This window comes from Netta rufina (assembly GCF_964035555.1).
Source record: "Netta rufina genome assembly, chromosome: 3".
Taxonomy (NCBI): Eukaryota; Metazoa; Chordata; class Aves; order Anseriformes; family Anatidae; genus Netta; species Netta rufina.
This window is the reverse complement of record NC_140125.1, coordinates 91169325-91195128: the sequence shown is the minus strand read 5'-3', so window position 1 is coordinate 91195128 and position 25804 is coordinate 91169325. Positions and strand designations below refer to the sequence as shown.

General features: G+C 33.8%; 1 protein-coding gene across 1 annotated transcript in view; it reads left to right on the top strand.

The window, feature by feature from the left end:
- ADGRB3 (adhesion G protein-coupled receptor B3) overlaps positions 1-25804 on the top strand; it is a gene marked incomplete at both ends in the record, with an annotated part of 465234 nt that overhangs the window by 254874 nt on the left and 184556 nt on the right. Inside the window, 2 exon segments of the mRNA XM_084283871.1 lie at positions 20238-20384; positions 21109-21184. Coding sequence (XP_084139997.1) covers positions 20238-20384; positions 21109-21184 — 223 coding nt within the window.

The window sequence follows — 25804 nt, the reverse complement described above, 5'->3', positions numbered from 1 at the left end:
GTATAGAAAATGTCCAAAAATTTTGGTCGGGAAAAAAAAATATTTTAATAGTTACTTACACGTACACTCACACTGAAATTTGCTAGGAAATTGTTAGTAAAGTGCTACTGTGAATTTTAAAGTGGTAATAAAAATCCTGATGGTAAAATTTCAACATTTGCTCCCAATAGAAAGAAAACTGAACCTGTCAGACAAAGGAAAATGAAAACTCCATACAGTGGCTCAAAAGAGCTACAAATCTCTTGTCACATAAAATATTGAGCCATTAATGAAAAAGTTAGTGGTTATTTTTTCCTATAACAATTAAATTGTGAGAAGAGCAGAATCAGCATTCCTACTAAACCCCATTCAAGCATGTTACAGAATCAAAGTACAGACAGTATCACACAGCTACAGACTGGCCTGGAGGTCAATGGAAGTAAATAAACTTTTTTCAGAAACAAAAGAGAGTATGTAACTCTTCAAGCTGCTGTAGATAAAAGACTGTGGCTACAGGTGTATTCAAAACTAAACAACTTTGTGAGCGATTGTCAGGAATCAAAAAAAATGCTCAAAGGAGAGTAACAATAACAAAGCAATAGATATAATTTATAGAATATAATTCTTCCAGCTCTTAAATTCTGAAAAAGAAGATTTTAATTATTTTTGAGCAAGACTGCATGTCCAAAGAAAAAAGCTATTATTTTTCTGTTGAGAAAGCACTCAGAGGTTGTGCTTTGGTTATTATTGAAATCTAGTATCTCTGTAGATAATTGGTCAATCTATCAACGTTTAAAATTTGTTTTATCATTTTGATACCTTCAATGTTGTTTTGCACATCTGCATTTGGCCATGATATGGGTTGGGGAACTGAATCAAGACTAAGTCAGGCAAATCTAGTAAAATTTCAAAAGTTATTTCATATCACTCTCCTCATTTCATCCACTATTCAAGAATACACCATGTTTATAGGAAGTAAAAGTTAGGAATATAGCCTCTAAAGAACTACTCCATGGATTGCATATGTATTATTTTTAAGAAGGTGCATAGGAATCATTCTGCATAGTGTATGTGTACATAGTTCACATAGTTCCATGTAGTTCATGTGTACAAAACTCAGTAATGATTAAAATAATAATATTTTGTTTTGTCAACAAATTTTCATAATGAAAAAGTAAAGTGAAGCTTTCACGATTTACAGTGAAATAATTTTCTGATAGATATAAAACACAAGACCCATTTAATTTTTGGAGTATTTCAGCTCTCTTCAGATTTCTGCCTAGCTTTAGAATAACTAGTTAACATGCCAATGTAAATAATATTTAGTTAACATTCTTTTGTTATATTTAATTACATATTTTTGCTATGTAGACTTTTGACAATTTCCATTGTTTAATGTCCTGCTTCTTCTCAAAGTAGCTTAAGTGAGTCAGTGCCCATCATCTTCCTATTTCTTGCTGGAATTTTGCTTTTAAGACTGTGTGTTTAAACGTGAATGAAAAAGGACTAAATGCAGGCTGTCCGTACTACTTAATTCCTTCCACCTACCCAAACTGTTCAGGGAACAGTCCAGGTGAAAAGAATTCTCAATAGACATAATTAATGCTCTTCTCATTGCTCTGTGGTACAGAGATGGCGATGGCCTTTGTTCCTGGGTAGAGAGCCTGGTGATTAGGGAAGTAATCCTGAGTTTTATGTTCTGCCTTCTACCCCCTGTTCTTTTCATTCATAACTTTGTCTCTCAGTCCTCATCCTGGCTGGTTCACACTCAGATGTAGCCTGCTGGTCTTGCCTGCCCCAAACCTGTATGCTCTCTGGTAAGCAGACACTCAGTTATGTGAAAATGGCCATTTGTCACATTTCTTTCTTCAATCCTTAAGAAATCCATCAACTCCCAAGATTTATTTGCAGCAAGTGTCGGCCTCCTGTTTCCCTATTCTTAATTTGCTCAAAATACATGTATGTTTAGTTATCTTCTGGTTGCTAACAGCTACCGAAACAGACAGATTTTTTCAGAGAACAATAGAGAAGAAAATAAGAAAACTACAGCAAAATGTTGGCTGGATTTTTTGTCATACCCTTTTATACCTCTGCTCCATGTATATTCATATCATTTCCTTTACAGCAGCCTCAGCAACAACTCCTAGATCAGATCAATATGTTGACTTTCAGAAGGCTCAAGCTTTCTCCTGTGATTAAAATGGAAAACCTCCATGCTCACTTTGGAGGTCTAGCTCATCACAGCAGCTGACTTAGTGCCTGAAGTTAATGATTGAAAGCTCTTTTTATATATATATATATGTATACATAATAAGCTTATTGAATGACTCACAGTACCTGAAAACTTAGCTGTGAACAAAGACTGGATTTTTTTTATACTTTCCTAAAACTGCATATTCAGTGATCCTGAAGAAACACAGCTCTCAGATTTTCTTTATATCAAGGGAATTTCTATAAGAATCTTTATCAAACAAAATTCACAAATTTGGATAGAAGGCTAATTTAATTCTATGGCTATGTTCTAAACAGTAGACATAATTCAGTAGTTACTTTTCTGCATGTAGTTTGCCTTTATTAATTTGCCTTAAAGCTGAATCTAAATAAGCTAGCCATTCAATATTTTGAAATGTATGCTATATATATATAAATAATAATAATAATAATCTAATAAGTGTTTCCTTTCTCTACCTTATACAAAGTAATATACATTGGAATAAAGGGTTCTAAAGAAATGGAAACTATAAAAAATGCAGATGTCCAGGCTTGAGTCTGATAAAAAAGAATGCCTCCAACAGAGACAGATAGTAGTATCTACCACACATTTGTGCAAACAACTTTTAACAGCATACAGTATATGTATTTTATATTCTTGTATCATTTCTAAATTTCTACCTCTGTAAACTCTTTTCTGAATCATTCTGTTTATAGACCCCTTTTTACCTGAGGAAATAAAAGCTGCTGTTTTCTAAATGAATCAGCTGTTTTATGACAGGCCATTTTTAATAGGTGCACTTAAATGTTTCCCTGAGAAATTAAGTATGAGTTTATTTACTCCTTTGCCTTGCACAATTGTATCTTTAGGTAACTCCTAGCAATTATCAAGTAGAATGAGTCTTAAGGGGTTAGAAATTAAAAGCCTGCAGTTATAGCTTTGAGTTAATGGAATAAATATACACCCAAGAGAGTACTATCATTTCATATTAAGCTAGTACCAAGAGGTAACAAACATATTCAGTGAAGTATAATACCAAGATATTGGTATTGGAGGTAATGCTGTCGTCCCCTTAAGGAGGGGTGGTACCACAGTGTCACAGTCTGTTAACAATATACAATTCTATGCAGACTGATGACTTTCATCCAGGTATATTGCATCCATATAAGACCATCACCACAAGAACATCCAGTGATCATCTGGTGGTGTGTCAGCTAGAGGTGGTCAGCAAGAGTGGTGTGGCCTAAGTACTGTAAATAACTAAGTTCACCCTCAGTTTTAATGAATTCTACAGAGTTTTCTTACTCACTCACTTCTGAAAATGAAAGAAATAAAGTGAAATAGAATTGAGGTAGAACTCCACAAAATGTAAATCAATTAAAATAGGAATAAAACCAAGTAATCATACTTTCAGCTAGTAAAAATGTGCAGAAGTCAAAGGCAGACAGATTTCCTGAGATTCTGTAGTCAAAAGAAAATATTACTTATAAAGACTGAAGAGACAGATAATAACTTCAGATGTTACTTGCACTGTGTCAAAGACAGAGGTCTAGCACCTAGAAATAACATCCAATGCAAATGTGGAAGTAGCAGGGTTTGTAAGAAGCTCAGGATGTGACCAAACAGCTGTCAAAGTTTATGATGATGATGCTTCCTTTGGGGGAAAAAAAAAAAAAAACAACAACAACAAAAAAAACACCACCAACAAAAACTTCTATCAATTACTAGACAAATCAGCCTGCTGTGTTGAAAAACTATATGACTTCCTTAGTAAGCTTTAATATCAAATAGTACAGATCTGCCTCTTTCAAACTTCAGAGCTTGAAAGTAACATATAAATTGAGTTAACAAAATGTATAAGCACTTTTCTTTTGTTTTTCATTTTTCATTTTTGTTTCATGAGAGTGTTAGTGGACTTTTAATATCAGTGAAAAGTATTTTTATGGTAAATAATTATTTTGGCAGTGGACTTTTAAGATTGTTGAGATCAAACTTCAGAGTCATGTAGACATATACAGGTATAATTCTGAGTAATTATATTTGTGCCTGTGCACTTTTTATCTTTATTATTATTATTATTATTATTATTATTATTATTAATAATATAGATAATTGGACTTCAATATATGGGCCAAAGATACTGCAACTGTTTCTGCAATTCTTTTAAGATCAGACTGAATAATAGTAACAGAGCCAACAGTGTCAGTAAGATCAGTCCAAGGCATTCCAAATCATGTGGCTTGCTAAAATCAAGAACAGGGTCTGAAAGTTATGAAGTATCTTTGTCTGAATCGTCTTATGATTTCTGAATCTTCACTCATTTAATTTTTGTTGCTGTTGTTTTGTTTTGCTTTGCTTTCTCTTAACTTCAACTATGAGTTTTAGGACCATATTTGCTGCTCTGGCTCAAGGCAGAGATAATCTTTGATAAAGTTTATGATATAAATCAGATGTTTGAACTACTGTGTGTGAATATGACTTTTTTTCCCACCTTGGAAAATTTCAGGAGGAACTGTGTAAAAGATTTTTTTTTCTTCTAACTCTCCTTCTGGGGCATTTGCAGTGGGAGGAAGACTTTGTCTCAAAATACGTGGTACAGTTCTGTGGCCTTCAGTGTTTGAATGGTATTTGATACAAGAAGCACAAATGCTTAAATTGCCCTTCAGTGGTGCCAAATGTTCTTATTTGAAAAATAAGTAAATAAATAAATAAAATAAAATTGATATGTATGACTTTTCATATAGTCCTTGTTTCAAAGCTTATGCTGTTCTTTACTGATTATTATTTTGTGGTCACTTTTCTAACTTGTAAGGTCTTGCAATTTTAGTGTTAATTTTGTTAGTGAATAGCAGTGTTAGCATATGCCATTAACAAATGGCATAAGCTGTTATTTTGTAATTTATTGTTATTAATATCTTATGGCCCCATGCCATTTCATTATTCAATTGGAAGGATGTAGATTTAAAAAGCATCTATGGGAAAATAGTACACTAGTAAAGTAACTTGTCTAGAAAAGCCACCAAATCCTGTCTCTGGTCCTGTTGTAGAGCAGTATGAGCTGATCTCAAAGGAATGAGATCTAGATACTTAGGACCATATCCATATTCAAATGGTGCCCTTTGGTGAAATGTATTTCCTCCCTGTATTTGCACCAAAATCTCATCTCCAATAAAACAGAGGAATGAAAAAAGACCAGCCTGCCCAAGGGGAAGAAACTGTCGGACAGTCATCAGTATGATTGGATCTTCAGGGATGGCAATCATGCAAGCTGCTGCATCTGCACACACAAGACTTCTGCCTCTGAGGGAAACATTTATCAAAAATACAGCAAATTTATCCTCTCCTTTCTCATTTTTACCTCAAGAGGGTACAATATGTTCATGAAGATTAAAGGGAATGTCTTCTTTTGCCTTTAGGTATCTTAGATTGTTCACTGCAGAAGCATAAAATGAATGTTTTTAATGCTCATTTAGCTTTGAAAATTGCATCGCTATCTAGGCAATGAAAAATAATGGTTTCCATTCACAGTCAACAATGAACAAAGAAAAGTTAATTTCTGCAAAATGTATGTCATTTAACTTTGCCAAATTGATCTTATACCTGTTTCTTGGATGAATAGTTCCACAACTGCAAAACATGGATGGTGATTTTATACTGCATCATCTATTTTACATTCATGGTTGTATTTAGAAATCATTCACTGAAATTAAAATTATAGATATCTAAACCTCTCATAATCCAAAATAACAGAGACTGAATGTCGGTAGGGTAAGACATTCAAATATGTCACTAGTTCATCCACTCAGGAATGGTATTCAACAGCAGAGCTCAGAGGAGCTTAACGGGTTTCTGTTTATGTTGTTTATCATTTTATTTGACAAGATAGTAGAGTGAGTTTGCTGAATATGTATGTTTGTTCTTTACATGAACTTGAAGCATGCATTTAGAAATTTTCTTCTAAAGCTTGGAAAATAATGAGGCAACTAACTGTGCAAGAATTTGGTCATTCTAACTAAGAAGGAATTTGTTAGAATATTGTCTTCTGTTCATTTATTTTTTTTTAATCTTTATGCTATCTAACAGTGTATTTGTTCATGAGCTTTTTAATGTATGGCTTGGGGGAGTCTCTATTTAGTCATACACATGTTTTTATGGATTTTTTCCCTATGGATATATTTTCTATTGATACCACCATCTGCTGGATCCAAAATTTTAACTGTTGCTCAGAATTCTCTGTGCTCATATTTATCTGCACTGTCACTAGAAATGGGATTGTTCAACCAGCATTTTTTTTTATTATTATCATTATTATTATTTAGATTTCAATATTCTTTGAGTGTTTGACCAGAATAAAGCCAAACCTTCCATAAAAACTGTTAAAATAAACTTGTGTTACCTCCTGGCAGTAGTGCACAGTTATCACAGGGTGACTGACAAGCTAAATTGTCAAAACTCAATTTTGTGTCTTACACAGCCGATGCATTTGAGCCTCTCAGTGGTACAAAACTTTAAGTTGTAGGCTCAGTGTTTTTATTGACCTCTTTCATGTTGTAACAGTTGGTTGTTTTATTTTGTTTTGTTTTGTTTTCATATAGATCAAGACGATAGTATATTTAGGACTAGACTAAAGGAGAAAACGATTCTGTAGGTGGAACCTAGAAGTTCCTCAGGAATGTAAGAAAAGCAAGGTCAAATTCCTGTCCCAGTGAGGTTTCTTTTTTTTCAGTTTAATTGTGTGGGTCCAGGCTGACTTTTATCTGTGAGAAAAATAACTAAAAATGAAAGAAGCCATGATATAGGAATTCCATAAACATAACCTAAATATTTATTTTATTTTAATATTTATTTATTTTATTAAGCAGCCAAAGGAATTAGTTACTAAAACATAGTTACATGGTTTTTCTTGTTTAAGGGCTTCTATCATCCTCTTCTATTTTGCATGCCATTTCTAGTCTTATACATCTCTGTTAAATAATACAATTTATTTATTTCTATCAATGTGATTAAATATACTCATTTACTTAACTGATCTTATTTCATTAATTGCTTATACTAAATTCTCATCACTTCCTGTTTTAATCTATGTATGAGTGTCGGTGTATGGTTTGAGAAAAAAAGTTGTTCTATGTCCAATTAATTTCTTGCTCCAAGCAATGCAAACAGCATGTTGTCTTAGCACATCTAGTGAAAGTCTCATTTGCTGAATGATGACATTGAACACATTTTAAGAATGCTTCATTGCCATTCAAATGTCCTTTTGCAATAAACAGTGTAACTGTAGAACTCAAATGTTAAAGCCATCAAGATTTAATCAATAGCCACAGTTCACATGAAGATAGGTCCAGATTATACTCTCTGCATCTCCACTTTGGTAAAAAAGTTATTGCTTTGAAATATTATCAAATAACCGAGTATCCTTACACTGACCTGTAACTTTGTCCCTCTTTGGTTCAGTTCAGATTTTTTTTCTCTGTGAATGTTTGCCACAAGAGTGCAGTTAGTTTGCTTTCCAATAAAGCTCCATTTAGATGTTTTGGGATTAGGGACAGAAAACCCATTTAGTACATTGAAAATATTCTCTAAAGGCAATAGCACTGTAAAAACTACACAGAACTGAGAGGGAAAAATAACTAAAGAAAAAAAAAAAAGAAAAAAAAAGAAAAAAAAGCAATTTTCTTTCCAGCATCCTGTAAAATACTGTTTATTGGGTAACAATGCTAATGCTGTTTACCCAATGCTATTGGGTAAACAGTCTAAGGTCAGTCTATAGGACAAAATAAAATGGCACTTTTTGATTGTCCAGCTCTCCACAGAGTTATTTGTATTACAAAAGCCACCTTGACTGTAGATTAAAATTTAGAAATGGTCAAATACTATTGGAAATCAAGAAGTGTTTTTGTTTGTTTGTTTGTTTGTTTTTTCCTGGTTATATCCTAGATTTGAATACGAATATGACAGAAATCCCAAATATGGTATGACAGTAATAGTAAAACAGACCTTAGGTGTAGAATACTTGATGCTGAGTATTTCTGCAAGACTGAAAGTGTAGAATGCTTTGGAACAGAATTTACAGAGGTTTTTAGTGAATTAATAGCTTTTTTGGCATGTAAATTCCATTATTCTTTGTGTTGGCGCTTTTGGGTACAGGTTGAAGAAATTGAAGAAATTGTGCTCTGTTGTTGAGTAGTCCAGTGTAAACAGTTCAATAGAAAACAAAAATTCTGTCCCTGTTTTTTATTTCCATATTTCATGTTCATAATACTGCATTTCAAAAAAAATCACCATGATGTTTTATCAAATAATATGAGCAAACACTCTGGAGTGAACTCTTCCTTTCAGCTTTATATCATAGATATAACTGTGTTTTCTGAAGTATTGCATGCTGTAGAATGTAATTTTATCTGTCTAGAGCTTCTACCTGAAGGCATTTTTTCCAGGAAATAAGGAATGGTTAGCCAAAGCAACATAGTTTCAGTTTGCGGGATTCCTATTCTGAACATATATTTCACAAATATACTGCAATGAAAGGCACAAAAATTAAAGAAATAAAAATAGTAATGAAAAACAAAACTTGTTTTGAAATAACTGTAGCAGAAAATAAGTTACAGATAGGATTTAATGCCAAAGAGATAGCAGAATCATATCAAGTATGTATGTTAGTAATGGAAATTTTGCAGTGTGAAGTATTCAACTTTAGGGATTTGAATGCCACAGGGGCATGTTGATGGTTCCATTTGACAGTATCTGTTGTGGCTCAGGAAAAGCAGAGAAAATATTTACTTAATCATGGTAGTCTCCATAGGTTAACTGTCCAATGTGATTATTCTTCACAACATGTAAAATGTTGTGAAGGGCATCTGAAAAGTTGTTCTGAAACCAAATAGACTTCTTATGAATTGGAATCTGCTATAGGTATAATGCTATGTCACATCCTAGGTTAAATATTTTGAGCAGATTTTACGATTATCTTCAGCACTGAGTGCTTAATGTGCTTGCATTTCACGTACTTAGTCACAGGCAAGGGGTCATCCAGTACTGCTAAAATGCTGTTTATGCAATGCATACAAAAAGTAAGATAATTTTTAAAACCCTGAGAAGGGAACCCAGACAACCGTAATTAGGCATCTCTTTTTCTTTGTCAACTGCACTGAAAATTTATAGGACATGTAGGGCATCTTAATTCAGACAGAAGAAACTGTAATGCTGTAGTATTTAGCTTAGTTGTCTGGTTCACTGTTGTTTTTCATTCTTCTTTTAGCTGCTTGGATTTTTTTGATTCCTCCTTCCACAATTCCAATGAACATGAAAAGCCTCTCAGTTCAGGAGAGAAAAAACAGGGGATGCTAGAGATAGAAAGACGAGAAGGGAATGACTGAGCACAACCTCCACATGCCATAGTGATTCATGTGATAGCGTTATAACAGCTTGTAATAATAAGGCTCTGTCATTCTTTATAGGCTGAATTTTTCTAGTTAGATGTTTGTTTTTTTAAAGCATCTTCTCATTGTTCAGTTGTTTTATTGAAATGACCATAATAACTCTGAGATATTTCTCCTGAATTATTAAAGTTAATTTAGAATTCCATAGTGTGAACAAGTAAATCAAGTTGGTCTAATTAGTATTACTTACTACTTATATTGGATAGTGTCTATATGTCTCACAGAGGTACAGAGTTTTCATTGTACAATGCATGATGTAAACAATCTAAATAAAACATTTGCATTATCCCAACAATTAGATTTCATAGTGCCCCAGGACCACTTTTTACAATCCCTTAAGCAAATCTTAATCTACTTTATCTCCTCCGTAGAGAGCATTCAAGACGAATCAGATATGCCTGGAAAAAGCAAAGACCTAGTTATAAGTTCTTGTGAGGTAGGTTAGATTCATTGTTTTAACATGAAGCCGATACACAGGAGACCTTTCTTTATTAGTTCTATTTCTTTCTATCTTTCTTTATTAGTTCTATTTCAGATTTTCTGTATGATTCTGCCCAAGTCTATCCTGAAAGCACTTACTGGGTAGGTGTTGTAACACCTGATTATCAGGTGCTGGCTTCAGGGAGAAGCAAGCATTTGTTCTGTGATGAAGCAGTCTCAACTCTGTGCTCAGCAAGATCGTGTAGCAGATACTCTTGAAATATATGCTAAGGCATATGAAAATAAGGTGAAGATTTATGACAGCCAGTATGGTTTCACTAAGGGCAGATCATGTCTGACAAATTTGCTGGCCTTCTATAACAGGATTATAGCATTGGTGGATAGGGGAAGAGCAACTAACATCATCTACCTGCATTTGACACTTTCAGAGATGGTATCTTTGTCTCTAAATTGGAGAGATGTGGATTCATGGACTTGATAGATGAACCACTTGATGGGTAAGAAATTGGTTGCATGGTTGCACTCAAAGAGTTGCAGTCAATGTCTCACTCTCCAAGTGGAGATCAGTGATGAGTGGCATTTCTTAGTACTGGGACTGGTACCATTTAAAGTCTTTGTCAGTCACGTGAACAATGATATTGAGTGCACCCTCAGCAAGTTGCTGATGACACTGAGCTGTGTGATGCAGTCGACATGCTGGAGGGAAGGGATGCCATCCAGGTTTGAGAGGTGTGCCCGTATGAACCTCTCATGAAGTTCAACAAGGGCAAGTGCATGGTTCTGAACCTGGGTCAGGAAAATCCCAAGCACAGATACAGGCTGAGTTGAGAGGGAATTGAGAGCAGCCCTGAGTAGAAGGACTTGGGGGTTTTGGATGATGAGAAGCTCAGCATGAGCTGGCAATGTGCCAAAATGCAGTCAACCATTGAGCTACATCAAAAGCATGACCTGTAGCAGGTCAAGGGAGGTGATTCTCCCCCTCTGCACTCACAAGACTCCACCTGGAATACTGTCCTAAGCTCTGAGGCTGCAGACTTGACATAGCTGCAGGCTTGATCTTTGTGAGGATCTTGCCTGCTATTCTGTCTAATTTTTCAAATTTAATGGAGCCTAAGCATAAAAAAGCATTGTTATGTTCTGACTGGAACACTTTTGGGAAAGCACATGGACAAATTTGAACATTCCCAGTGATTTTTTCTGCTCAAATGGAGATGGACAAATCCACGCTTTCATCAGTATCTTCATACTGCAATTTGAAGTCATTTAGCACAACTCCACTTGAGTTTGGTCCTAGTTGGGTAAACCTGGACTGTTCCTGTCCTCCAAGATCTGGTCCTCTACCGTTTTGCACCTCAGCATATCCATGTGTTGTGGCTATGCTATGTGTTTCCTTTACCCTTTTCTACCTTTTCTAGCCTTCTGTTGCTTTCTAGCAATGCACCGCCTCCCCCACTCACCTCACCCCCCCCCCCCTCCCCCCCCCCGCCTTTTCTTGGCTGTTTCTTTTTATGTTCTACAGGACCATGGTGCTTTTTTATCTCTAGAGTGCTTAAGAAGTTTTGGGTGTTCAGGAGATATGTGTCCCTGCTAGAGTTTGTATTTGAAGATACTCTGTTTGGGTTTTTTTGTACCCCTTAGTACACTGCTATGAATTACAACATTATAAAAAGAGGGCTATTCTCCTCTTTTCTTGTGAAACTATAGCATATATATTAAAACTGAGAAAGGCAACTGAAGTTACCACTTAAGCAGAGCGGGTAGGGTCTGGATCCAAAGACCAGACAACACAACATTGTTAAATATTGGACATAGATGCTGCAGAAAAAATAAGGGGCCATCTGCAAACATTTCTTCCACATACTTTTTTGCAGATATGGCTTTTAAGAAGGCTCTACCTTTTAGGATACACCAGCCATTTCCATACAAATAATGTTCCAACAGTCTATGTCAGGAACATTTATAATTCTCTCAATTTATAATTCTCTCAATTTTGATAATGCTCATAGCTTTATCTGAAAGCACTTCAAGATGACATCTTGTATGATAAAAAAGCTGTTCAGTAATAAAATATAGTAGAGATCCATGTCCAATCTGTTACAAAAAGCTGTGATTAGAAACATATACTGATTCATGTTTTTTTTGTTTGTTTTTTATCCTTTCTATGTGGCTTTTATACATAAAATCTAACTCCATGCCCGAGAATTCACCTATCATATTACCTTTCAATATCCTCTGTAAGTTAACTCACATCATTCTAGTTTTCTGAATGATAAGTTTTGGTTATCATTTCCCCAGAGGTTAGACAATGGCCATCTTTCCTTTGCTTCAATTTGCTGCTTCTGGGAAGCAATCATTCTACCTTTGCTCTTCATCTCCCCAAGGAATGTAATCATGCAGGAATACTTTTGTCAATTCCTGCTTAATGATTTTCATATCTGTGCTCCCCCAACTGATCTCTTGTCCTCTTTAATGTCCTCTTTGCCTGCGTCTTAAGATATCTTAGTGGTTATCTAGTCATCAGTAAACCTGATAAATAAACATATTTATTATATATATATATAAAACATATATAATATATATGTATATAATATATATTACATATATAATATATATTACATATATATATATTATATGTAAACATATATCTCGCTCTCTCAGCTCATCTTCCTTCTCTGATGCCAGCTTCATCACCCTTCTAAGGGTGATGAACTTCTAAGCTCACTTATCTTAACATTATCTTCAGTTTCACTCTCTTTTTCCCTTGTTATCAGCTATAATCACTAGTGCTGACATTTTTTCTTGTCATTTAGTGATTTCTTGTCACATACTGATCGGTTTCTACATGTTCCCTGTGCAGTCAATCTAAAATAATGCTGCAGTTGGCCTAGCCCCCTCATTGTTACCATGTTACTCACTTTTATGTCTATAACATTAAAACTCATCCCCTTAAATGTCAATTTGACCTTGTACATCAGCCTTGATCTGTCTTGCTTTATGCTGAGTCTTAAAGTTCCTTGAAAAGTGCCTTATGACAAGGCAGGAGTTGCTAAGGGAGACCTTAGTCTTAGTAGTATGAATACAGAATAATATTGAGAGGAGTGAGAAATAATAAAGCTGTTTTAGAAGCACAAATGCCTTGGATGTGGCTTTGGGTTTCTTTGGCTGTTCATGCCTTCATGTTCCTCAATATCTCTCCCAGAAAATGAAATTGCCTTCTAGTTAATTAAATGCAGCCTTCTACAATGTTGAAAAATTTTATCTGAATAACCACTTATTTCATGGAGCATAGAATTTACCATGAGAACTTTTTTTTTTTTTTTTGTCTGACTGCTCATAATTTTTATTTTTATTTTTTTACATTTTCATTAGTTTGACTGGGTTTTGTTCAAAATTGTGATTCAGATTTTCAAATTTAAATATGCTTTTGTTCTCTATCCAACACATGGGCCAGCTGCAAATAGCCATATTCATATTACAGTAATAATTAATAGCAAATGAATAGTAATAATGATTCTGCTATAAAAATGCTAAGGTTACTTTTGTTTTCCTGCCGAGACATGAGGAAGTAGCATCTGGAAAATGGCCAAATTCTGTGAAACAATGATATTTTTATATACTCTTTCTAAGGAAGTGAACTTTAATAATTTCCATCTTTCAGAATCATCTCTTTTTTGAAGAAAGATTTTACTGCCCATAACATCAACTCTTAATGCTTTAATCAATGTTTAAACTTTTACTTTTTATTTTCCATTTTTATTTCCATATCTGGAACAAGGAAAAGTTTAGAAAAAGAAGAATTATAATCTTTTGCTTTACCTATTTTAACTTAATCAAACCAGATTTTTCATTATAACAAATGTGCACTTAGAAACTACTTAAGAGACTGCATATGCATATGTGATATTTCATGAGTCTTTGAAATTAGTATAGTCCTTAGTTGTTAGTATAGTCCTTAGTGAAATGCATAAGTTAGTACTGAAAAACAAAAGTACAAAAAAAAACAAAAGGAAACGCTTGCCAGGTGTGCCTTTTATATATTAATTAATGTAATTATATAAATGGCAGAAGAAATCTGAGTTTATTAAATATATCCTGATAATTGCCTGACATTATACTGTTTCCTAACTTGTCCTAAATATTATACTGATCATCACAGAATGACAGAATTGAAGGGGTTGGAAAGGACCTCAAAAGGGTCCAACCCCCCTGCCAAAGCAGGTTCCTTAGAGCAGGCTGCCCATGTAGGCGTCCAGATGGGCCTTGAATATCTCCAGAGAAGGAGACTCCACAACCTCCCTGGGCAGCCTGTTCCACTGCTCTGGTGGATTTTCTGTGCAAAGAGAGAAGGATTTTAAAGGAGATCATCAAGCCTGCTCAGATGCAAAGGTCTGTAGCAAATCTGGAGAACCACAAATTGGTCTCCTTGAGAAGGAGGTTTCACAGCTTGTGTTTGTTGCAGAATGTCTTTAAAATGAAGAGGTTTAAGTGGATAGAACAAATCTGTTATGAATATCATCTTTAATATGTCCATCTGGCACTTTGATAATAAGCCAAGCAAGACTTTGTTCCCTCTGTATACAGCATGAGGTGACTTGAATGAGTTTATTTTTTTCTGTAAAAAACAAAGGTTTTACATTTAAGGTCAACAGGAAAAAAAAAAAAATCCAAAATGTATAAATATGATTCTAGTAGATTCTTCTTAATAAAGAGGTTTTCAGAAATACTCAGTATTTTGAATTCTAACACAAATATCCTTTCGTATTCTCTTTTCCAAACATGTCACAATGGCAGTTCTATTAATGAGTATTTTACCCAGAAATAAATTTAGCAGTAGCTCTCCTGAAAGGGCAGTATAATATCTTCTGTCTGAAAAGTCAAAACCTATTGTGTGGTGAATTCAAGTTTGTGAAATGCTGAGTAATATATATGTCTAGTATGCTGCCAATGGAAAGTCAAAAAAGGACAGGAAAAGAGCAAACAATATTGTTAAGATGTTAAGCCATTCCCTGTTACCTGTGGCTGAAATTCAATCAAATTCAGAGTTCTTGTTTCTTGCTCTGATAGGGAGTGTTAAGTAGAAGTTGAGAATTTGTGCTAACCCTATAGATTTCTTTATCTGTTTTTCTTACTCTGTGAAGGTACTGATGCCTTGTAAAATAATTAATGCCTATTCCTCTATATTTTAAGAGATTGTAGAGTAGGGATCAACATAGCTACTGTGCTGTAAAGCAGAACAATGCCAAAATGTTATCACTAATTAGAGAAGAGAGAGTCTGACCCAGTGTTTTATCATCTTTTGAAAATACATGAATGCTACAAGATTAAGGCTCAGATTTTGAGCATCTCTTCTACAGGTTTTAAAATCAGAATTTATCACCTTTGATAAGGATAGGGTTAAAATATTTAATTTAGATTGAGATACATTTTTAAAACCTAAATCTTCACTATGAAAGATAAATTGCATTTAGTCCATGAGCAAACATCCAGTCATTTTTCTTTTATGCTTTTCAATGAACCTGATTTCCTCTTCTAAAGTGATTAATATTATTCACGGGGGATATTCTCAAATGTGGTTTTTTTTTGTTTGTTTGTTTTGGTTTTTTTTTTTTTTTTTTCAAGAGAGGAGGCTAATGGATGTGTGGGAAAGAAAAGGGAAGATGATTCATGCCACTTATTTGGTTTCTTTATCTTTAGTTATTTATCAGTCCAGATGAGTAGACAGACACTAGAAGATACACTAGGCAGCTTTCAACTCATTCACAGTTATAGGGATCATAGCAATACATTTCAGCTCTTGTGTTCTAGACCATTATCTACAAGGACTTGCATATTAGAACTACACAATTTTTATTTCACTCAGAATTTTCTTGACACATTAATTAACCCCTTTCACGCTGCTTTAAATAAGCAACTTAAATATTGTTCAAGTATAATTCATATAATCAGCTTTTTTTGGATAGTCATAGGAAATTTTCCATTCCTATAAGTAATCATTAATCAATTCCAAAGAGATTTTACTTTACTCAGCATGTAAGAACAGTTAGTATTAGCCTATTCTGAAATTTTCAGTAGAGCTGTTGAAAAGCTTGTCTGCAACTGTAGCATGAAAATGGATTAAAGGTAAATGGAGATTCATTTGTAAGGGATATTAAAAGGAATCAATTAAGGGTCAAAGCAATCCCTAAATTGATTAGACTAAACTACTTAAAGAGATTTTTCTGAAACAGTAATTATTATGGAATCATCAAATGCGTATGTGTTCTGTTTAATTGAAAAACTGTCTTATAGTTTGTACCAATGTGCATCAAATGAATATTCAAAAATTCTAAAAGTCTGGCTATTTCACCTGTCTTCCTGCTTATTTCTAGGCTAGGTTTTCTTCTGTCTAAGCTATATAAATTTCACCTTAAATTTTAAGAAGTAAGGTGGTGTTGCTTTTTGAATACACCCATTATATTTTACTTCCTAAATTCTTCAAATATTAAATATACATGTATACCCTGAATGAAATTCCGTTTTCCTGCTTCTATATTTTTAACCTTGGAACGAATATTACAATTGTAATTGAAGGTACACAGGAGCCAAAACAAGTTAGACTGTCCAAAAAAATGAAAGAATGCAATATATTCTACTCTGAAATAAGTTTCTCTACTGGTTCTATATCTTCCACCACCAAAAGTCTGTGGGTGGCTTTATTTCTTGTTACATCAACTCAATTTCTCCCAGTTAGTGCAAGCACTGTATTTTCTTTTATTTTTTGTTTTGTTTAATTTTGTTTTGTGAGCTATACCTGAAATATCATACGAATTGTCATAATACAAATAAAAAGGAAGAGAATTTTCATTATTGTAATGCGGTATCAGGTTTGATGACAAGACATGTAAGCTGTAAGAATAGTCTGGGAAGTGTCAGTAACAATACTTCTCAGAATTAAGTCTTCAACATAAACAGTTCAACAAGATAGTCAAATTAGAATAGAAGAATTAGATTAGAAATTATATCATTAACTGAAATATCTTTGTAGTTGAGAGAATAATGGATGCTGTATATGATATATGTGGGACATTTTTGTATTTAAACTTCTTTTACTCAGAATGGCACATGCAAATGTTATTTACTTTCTACTTAGACCATTTTCATTTTTTATTTCCTTTTTCTTCTCTTTTTTCTTTTTCTTTTTTTTTTTTTTGTTGTACATTTTACTATTTCATTCTTACTAATATTCTCATCAATATTATTTCCAGTATTATACAACTTCCATGTGTAATAAACAAGCAAAATTTGGCCAAAATTTTGCCTCCTATAGTGCCTGTAAATATCCTCATTGGCTAGTGTTCTCACAAATTCAGGACATTACATTTTGGTAAAGTGATCTAAAAAGAAAAGAAAAAAAAAAGTACTACTTTTGTTTTTCCAAAAATGAGAAGAAAAAGGTATTTGTGTGATTCAGGTACTGCAGACTTGAATCATTTAGGTCCAAGCATTTGGAGCATCATTTTCTAATACAAATCTTACATAAAAAGGGAACAATGAAGTGCAAAATGAATGATGTCATTCTGTCTAATGTATCTGTATAACAATTGTAGAAGAAACTAACATTTGAGCTGCTGATATGCGAATGACCTGGCACCCGAGTTATAAACATTCTCCTCTAAAAGGCTTATTGATTTTTTATGCTCACAACAAAGTAAACAATTTTCATATTGCAGATTAAAACTGAGTTACAGAATCACTGAATGGTTGAGGTTGTCTGGTCCAACCCCCTGCTCAAGCAGGCACACCTACAGCAGGTAGCCCAGGACCATGTCCAGATGAATTTTAAAGATCTACAAGCAGGGATTCTCTGCAACCTCACTAGGCAACCTGTTCTAGTGCTCAGCCACCTGCACAGTAAGGTGCTTCCTAGTGTTTAGACACAGTTTGAGAACAGCAAATCCACTTTTTACAATGGAAATATAGCTGGTCATGCTTCAAAATCTCTCTGAGATGAGATTTAGATTAATCTTTAATAGTATTAGCTTTCTTTTAAAACTAAAATACTACTCACAGTGACACCCAAGAGATGATGCTGTTTCATGTATACACCTGGCCATGTTATGATGGGCTGAATTAGTTGCTTCTACTTAGAGTACAGTAAATTACCTTACAAAGGTTAGTGCCTTATATGAAATTACTAGGCACATGTTATTAGAATCATTCAGCAAAGTGTCTAAAGAATGGCCTAGTGATCTACATGGGTCTGTAGAGGCATCTTAGTAATCCACAGAGAAAGCATTTTGGCAAACCGCTTTCGATTACTGTTTTAAGTGTGCTGTGTGCACTCTCTATCTATGCAAAAAAAAACAGATCTCCGGGATGTAAAGGTGCCGTCTTCTGTGAAAATAATTACAGACACTTTTGTTTTCTTGGTTTCTGTTTGTGAGTAGAAGAAAATCTTGTCTGAACCATGAATGGGAATATATGTCTATATAGAGAGACAATATAGATAAATGAAATAGATATAGATATAAATATGTTTATGTCTTGTGATGATATTTTGTGATATTTATCACAAATATTTTGTAATCTTTGGTTCTGAGTAGTGCTTAGATACATGATGAATGTCCCTATTTAAAACATAGGAGAAAAAAAAAGTTAATTTTTACAATGTTAATATATTCTGTATATCCACTGATTGCATGTGAAAGTAATTCATTTTATGATCCAGTAATTCAGAAACACCTGAACTCTTCTCCCACCACACAGCACCTGAAATTTCACAAGACCATCCCTTTAGGGTAGGGAATGTATTTGCCAATTTCAGCCCAGAGGGGATTGTAACTAGAATTGTAAAGCTCTGATGATAGTTTTATAATGGAAAGCCTGAAATAACCTCAAGTACCACCTCACCGATGTGATTCTATAATGCATAACCAGTCTAATTTGGAACTAAGAGTCAGTTATCAGGGAATACATTTGTAGAGCTAATGTTGTTAACTTAATTTTCCTCATTTCTTGGTTTTGAATTACAGTTTTCTTTCAAATAAAATCCACTGATGAGACACTTAATGTTTTTCTACTTTAATTTTGCTCTTCTGATTGCTTTTATAGTTGTCCACATTGTCTTTATGTTTAGCTCCCTGGTGTAGTCCTGGAAGTGAAATCATCACACAGATCAAAGTACAGTCCTGATATCCAAACTCTTCCAACTACATTAGCTTCATCATAAATTGATTAGGAAGAGCATTGCACAGGAAATGATTATCAACATGGCTTACATTAAGAATGGAACTAGTGCTCCAAATGTGTTGTTTGTCATTTCTCTGTGTATGTAAATACTTGCAGCCCTGACAGTTCCTTAAAAGTGGTTTGAGTCTTGGTAGACACTGCCAGTTTTGCCATGGAGTCTGTACTTAGATTTCACAACAAAGCTAAAAATGATTTCCAGATAAAACAGAAAGAAAATGAGAATGAGTAAACAAAATTTCAGACTGCCTATTATAGGATTTAATACCTCTTTCTTCTTTCCATATCTGTTACAGATATAATAGTAATGTTTTGGGGGAGTTTGGGGGTTTTTTTAGATGAAAAAATATAATTAAGAATTCAGAATGGGAATTATTCTTTCAAGGAGAAGAAATCATGTGCTGTACTGCATTATTCTCATTTGTGTAGAAACAATTAGGTCTTTTAATATGTGAATCTCTTGAATGGATCTATCTTGAAATTGTGCCTGTGTAGGGAATAAAAGCTCTGTTATTGCTTCATTAGTCTGCATCTAGCAGTTATATTTCCCAAAGCAATTTGCAGCATCCTTCTTTTACTGTCACATTTAATCATTTTAGAATTTATTTTGAAGATACAATTCCTTATGTGCGAATTTCAGGGTATAAGCTAGTTCATTCAAAAATACATGTTAAGAGAGTTAACCGGATTCTGGTTAACTTGTCTGGCTGACAAGTGATAGGATCAATGCCACATAATTAATCCATTGTAGAACTGCATAATAAACAGAAGATGAAACTCACTGCTGGTTGATGTCCTATAAATTTCTGCTCTACTTGAAATTTATTATTAAACCTTTTTTTTTTTTTTTTTTTAATCAATGTACTGTTATCGCCATATGATGGTTTAAAAAATAAAACTATAAAACTCAATTTATTTAATTTTGTGATTTCTCTTACTAGTGGCTAGCATTCAGAAGCTTCCTGCTGCATCGGTTCTAACCGACATCAATTTCCCCATGAAAGGAAGAAAAGGAATGGTTGATTGGGCACGAAATTCAGAAGACAGGGTTGTCATTCCAAAAAATATCTTCACCCCTATGTCAACAGGTAAAACATATCAGTACTTTAATTTTGTGTTGGCTTTAACAAGGAAACTCAGAATATTTGTCTCACAGGACTACTATATAATATGGAATTAGTTATTTTATTCCTCTTTAAAAGAGAGACTGTACCCACAATTTATCCCAGAGAGAGAGGATGGGGCTTTATTTCAGTATCTTGAACAAAAAGTGCTAAAGAAATCCAAGACACCTATGGTGTAGTATGAGGTGGCCTGAAGCACAGCTCTGCTGAACCTCCTGATGCTTCTCCATCCTGGAAGACTGTGTCATTCCAAAAGATAACCTAACTTTTACCAAAGGTTAGTTACCAAAATTTTGCTCAGCAGGCAAATTACCCCATCTTCAGATCCAAATTACTAATGCCATTGCAGTACAGATCTGTAGCTTCAGAAAATTTACTTGCTACTCATTAAAAGCTAAAGACAATCTTTGAGGATACTTCATTATAAAGGTAGATGAACTAGCATGGATGTCATGAATGTCATTCCATAGTGATGGATTTTTGAAAATGTGATTTTCAGTGTTTAAATATTTTGATGTATTCCTGAAAGTGCTACATCTTTGTGACAGAGTTCCAGGTTATAATTCAAAATGATGATAGTTTATTTAAAATGAAATTTCCACTGGAATGATAAATGGTATTCAGTTTTTTAGGCTGAGCAAGCCTTGGGAGACAGAGTTTAAAAAACTTTTTTCCTTACGCTTTCTAGAACTAGATGAATCAACTGTATTTGTACTTGGAGCAGTGCTGTACAAAAATTTAGAACTCATTTTGCCCACTTTGAGGTAAGAAACTCCTTTACCATAAATACTCCTTTACCAAAAAGGGGGGAGGGTGAGCAAACGGCTGTGTCATGTTTAGTGCTGGCCGGGTTAAGCCACGACATACATTAATTAATCTGTTTCAGCATCATAACTACACTACATGTCAGGATGAAAGCAAACAATCAAATCAATTGTGTAAAGGCAATGACAGATTTTTTTCTACAGTTATTTAATATATGTATTTGTACATGTCACATAAAATATGCATACATGCATATTTCCTTCATGTTTACTCATTAGTATGATGGAAATAGCTTTTTTATTAAATTGTTTTAATTTATATTTTATATATTCTGCATTTAGCTTAAATAAGGAAATGTTCCTTTCAAAGTATGCACGCTGACAGAAGTTAATGCCACGTATAACTGTGCTTCAAACTGTTGTTGATCTGGTCAGTACAAGTGATCTAGCAACAGCATAATGCCTCGATGTACTAAGCATCTCTGCACCAGATCTACAGAGGTCTCTACTAGTACATGCCAAGTACATTTTCAGTATAAGTTGTATTCAGAAGGAACAAGAGAGTTATAGTGAGGATCCATTTTAGAAATAAGACATGCATGTGACTGTGGTTGGGAGGGCTATGCACATAGATAGGGAAATAGGAAGGTCTTTTGTTTCACTTTGTCCATTCTGTACTTGCTGGCAGACAATTTGGAAATAAACATTTCTCCCTTTCTCAATTACTGGTTAAGATCATTTCATCTTTCATGACTAGTATCTTATTTCACATGATAGTTGGTCTTTTATTTTTTTTATATTTTTTTTACAGTAAAATAAACTGGTGCATGTTGCATTGCAATACAATCACTGTTACTGAACTCACAATAGAAAATATAATAATTAGAAAATCACTGGATCATCTTTCCTACTGTATTTCACCAAAACTTCATGAGCTGAAACAAAGGATGGAAAAACAAAAGTTTTTTTTTTTGTCAAACTCCATTTGAAGTAAAAAGACTCGGCAAAAGAAAAGAAAAAAAAAAAAAAGTAAAAAAGAAACAAACCTTCCCAGTAAAGGTGCAATGTGCTGTGCAATGAGGAGCTGCAGTGCTGGGGACAGAAATCTTTCTCAGGTAGATCCCAATATGAACAGTGATGTCTTGGCAGGACACCTGGCAGCCTGGGGAGGGCTGGCGAGAGCCATCTATGCCTAGGGCATGGTGTAAATGACAGCTCATCTACTTCTGAGATGTCAGTAAGCACTTTCCATTTGCTGTGCCAGTTCCTGAAATTAGCCAGGAGGAAAGTGATGTTTGTGGGAGATTTTCTGTGGGAGAAATCTTCTCCCTTATTCAGATAAACAGATCCAAATGGCTATCATATTTAGCCCTTTTTGTCTGATATTAGTGACTATCTGCTAAACCTAGGAAAGAATTGAGGTTGCCGTGTACCCTTCAAACCCCAATCTATGATCACGCATCTTCAGCTCACAAAGGACAACAGTTTTAATTTACAGAAAGCAAGTGTGATCTTTTGAATGCTATATATTTGTTCATATGAACAGTTGTTAAATACATTTATTTCATCTACTAGAAAATTGAGATTTATAGGCCTTACTACATTTTCACTAGAATCAATAGTATCCCAAGTAGAAGAAGCAGGGAACAGGGACATAAAGTTACAGCTACTTAAGTACTATGGACTTCGGAAATTTTCATCTCAGTTCCCAATTTGTTGTTTTTATCTGTTCTACTTTCATCTGCTTGCTGATTTCCACAGCAAAATTGACCATTTTCCTGTACAATTTAGTTCATAGAGAGGTTTTGTGAGCTTCTAAAGCAAAATGGTCTAATACTATGTGTATCTATTCATAAATGAAGTCTTTACAAATTTAAATATGAAGATATCCTACTTGCCTCTGAATATCTTCAGTATTATTTTAATCTAATTCTCAGAGGCCCAAGAAAATGAAAGAAGCACTATTACTTTCTCTTGAATAAGGAATAAATGTCGTGATCAATCTGTAATATAAAAATACAACCCATATTCCTGGGTACTGGTAGTCTCATCTTTGTTAGGATTGTAGCACCTCAGTACTTCCCTCCACTTCTATTTATAATGAAATTATACTGAAACTTCTACAGCTTACATCTCATACTTCACTGGAAAGTGTATCATGCTGGATTTCTTTGCCTATGGTGATCATATTCAAAATTCGATCTCATGACCTTAAAATAGTACCTCAAATGCTGTACAGTTCCAAGCAATTCAAACCACTTCAATGTTTATTCAGGTATAAATCTGAATTAGAAAAAAGTTGTAACCATGTTTAGTGCTGAATTTGTTGCACTATTAGACTCTTCAGAAAAATGTATGAGGCAAATACTGTAAAATTTGAAGGGAGGTAACATCTAGTTTTTATATGACGTGTAAAAGCATGGTAGCCATACACAATGTGAAAATTAAAAACAAACAAAAAAAAATTTGGAGAAATATCTCATGTAATACTGCTCTAAATGAAATGATACTTAATTTGTTAATGGTGCAAATAAAGATAAACAAAACAATGAACCAAGATAAATTAAATAACACGGTCTTGTGTTTGAGTTCAAGGGCCATTTACACCTTGAAAATGTGATAAAAGAGGTGATTTCTACTGGTCACAGTTGAAAATCCAGAAAGCTTTAGCATTTCCCATGGGACTTTATTCTCAGTTTTTGCTGGAGTTAGGGTGGAACTAAAATAAATCTTTAATTATATGAAACCTGTTTATTGTGGTTTTCAAAAGAACAGAGGTAACACATTCCCATACATTCATTAATAACAGCACTACGAAGCTAGAAAGCTTCTTCATTACCAGAAGGAACATTTTTGCTTAAAACAAAACAAAACAAAACAAAACAAAACAAACAACAACAACAAAACCTCTCAGAATATTATTATGTATCTTTCAGGGAAAGCTTTCAAAGCACCTAGTCACAGAGTCCCCATCTGGTACATCACAGGTGTTCTGTGAATAAAATGAGGATTTCATTATCTAAAACAGACTATATGATATATTTCATAACCTCAAAAATTAACTGTTTTAGCACATGGACTTAATTTTTCTTGTTTTTATTAGCATAGAGTCTGTTAACAATAAGTCTTGAAGTTCTCATTTCAACACAGTGTGAGATGAGAACTCAGCGATTACATTAATCAAAAACTTTCTGAAAAAAAGGAATTAATTCAACTGGTATGTGTAAATTATTCAAAGAATTTGTCAGGATTATTTAACACAAAATGCTAAGGAAGGGAAAAAAAAAATACTTTCATATTAAAAAAAATCCCTCCTTAGAAAAATAGAATAGTTACTTTCTTTCGATGCACAAGTAACTAACTATATATGATTCTATTCCATTCCCTAATATACTTACTTTTCTGTATTGCTCTCTTCTTGTAACGTCATATAGATATTTTCTTAATATTTAAATATTTAATATTTTGAGCACTGTAGACTATTATTTCCATATATCTTGCATCCTTGAACATGCACATAATATTGTCAGATTCAAAGAAAATTGATTCTCAGTACAATACTCATTTTAAAATATTATAATTATTCTCCTGGGCACTCTGAAGGAATTCACAGCATATTGCCATGTAGTAGGATAGTTTTTAACTTTTCCTTCAACAAATAAGATCAATTAAATTATCAATAATTTTGCTGTACTAAGCTTTTTTTGCCTGCCAGTTATACAACCACCTTGTTTTTCCTGCTATAATTAACTGAAATGTTCTCTTTCTCCATATGAAACATCATTCCTAGCACTCTCTGTTGGATGCTGTAGAGCCAAAAAAGCCCTTAATCTTCCCTAGGTCAGCCAATGCGGTTTGTTAGACTGAGGGTGGAGTACCTCAAACAGTATATTTACTTTGTAGCATTGTAGTAGTAGTAGTAGTAGTAATAGTAGTAGTAGTAGTATATTACTTTGTTGCACTGCTGCTATAGCATCTGTAATTTTTCTGTAATATATACAATAGTAAAAAATTGAACTAAAGTTTCCTTCATGTTGTCTTGAGACAGGAACATGCCTTTGTAAGTTCATTTTTTCTTAAGCAGTGTAGAGTCATTCTTAAAAGAAACGGAAATCTGAATTTAATTTCAGATATAATCAATATGTATACCCTGATATATATCTAAAACAAGCAAACCAAACCAAACCAAACCAACCAACCAACCAAACAAAAAACACTCAGAATATATACCCTGACAGAAAAAACAGCTATCTAAAATAACTCTATTTTATTAATATTGTTATTAATTCATATCTGGGAAAAACAAACAAACAAACAAACACTGGTGGAGTGGCTCTGGAAATTCTTCCTAAGTCAAACTTAATCAAACTTAATCAAACTTTGTTATCTTGAAGAAGAAGGAGAAGAAGAAGAAGAGGAGGAGGAGAAGGAAGAGGAAGAAGAGGAAGAAGAATAAGAAGAAAGGATATAAGAATATTGATGGATATAAGAACATTGATAATGCATTATAATTACATCAAAATTACCTAGTTTATTCTTTGTTACCATCTTCCTATGGATATGTCTTTCTATGAGGTTTTCTTCTTCTTTCTGTGTGATCGGAGAAAGTTTGCCTGTGTT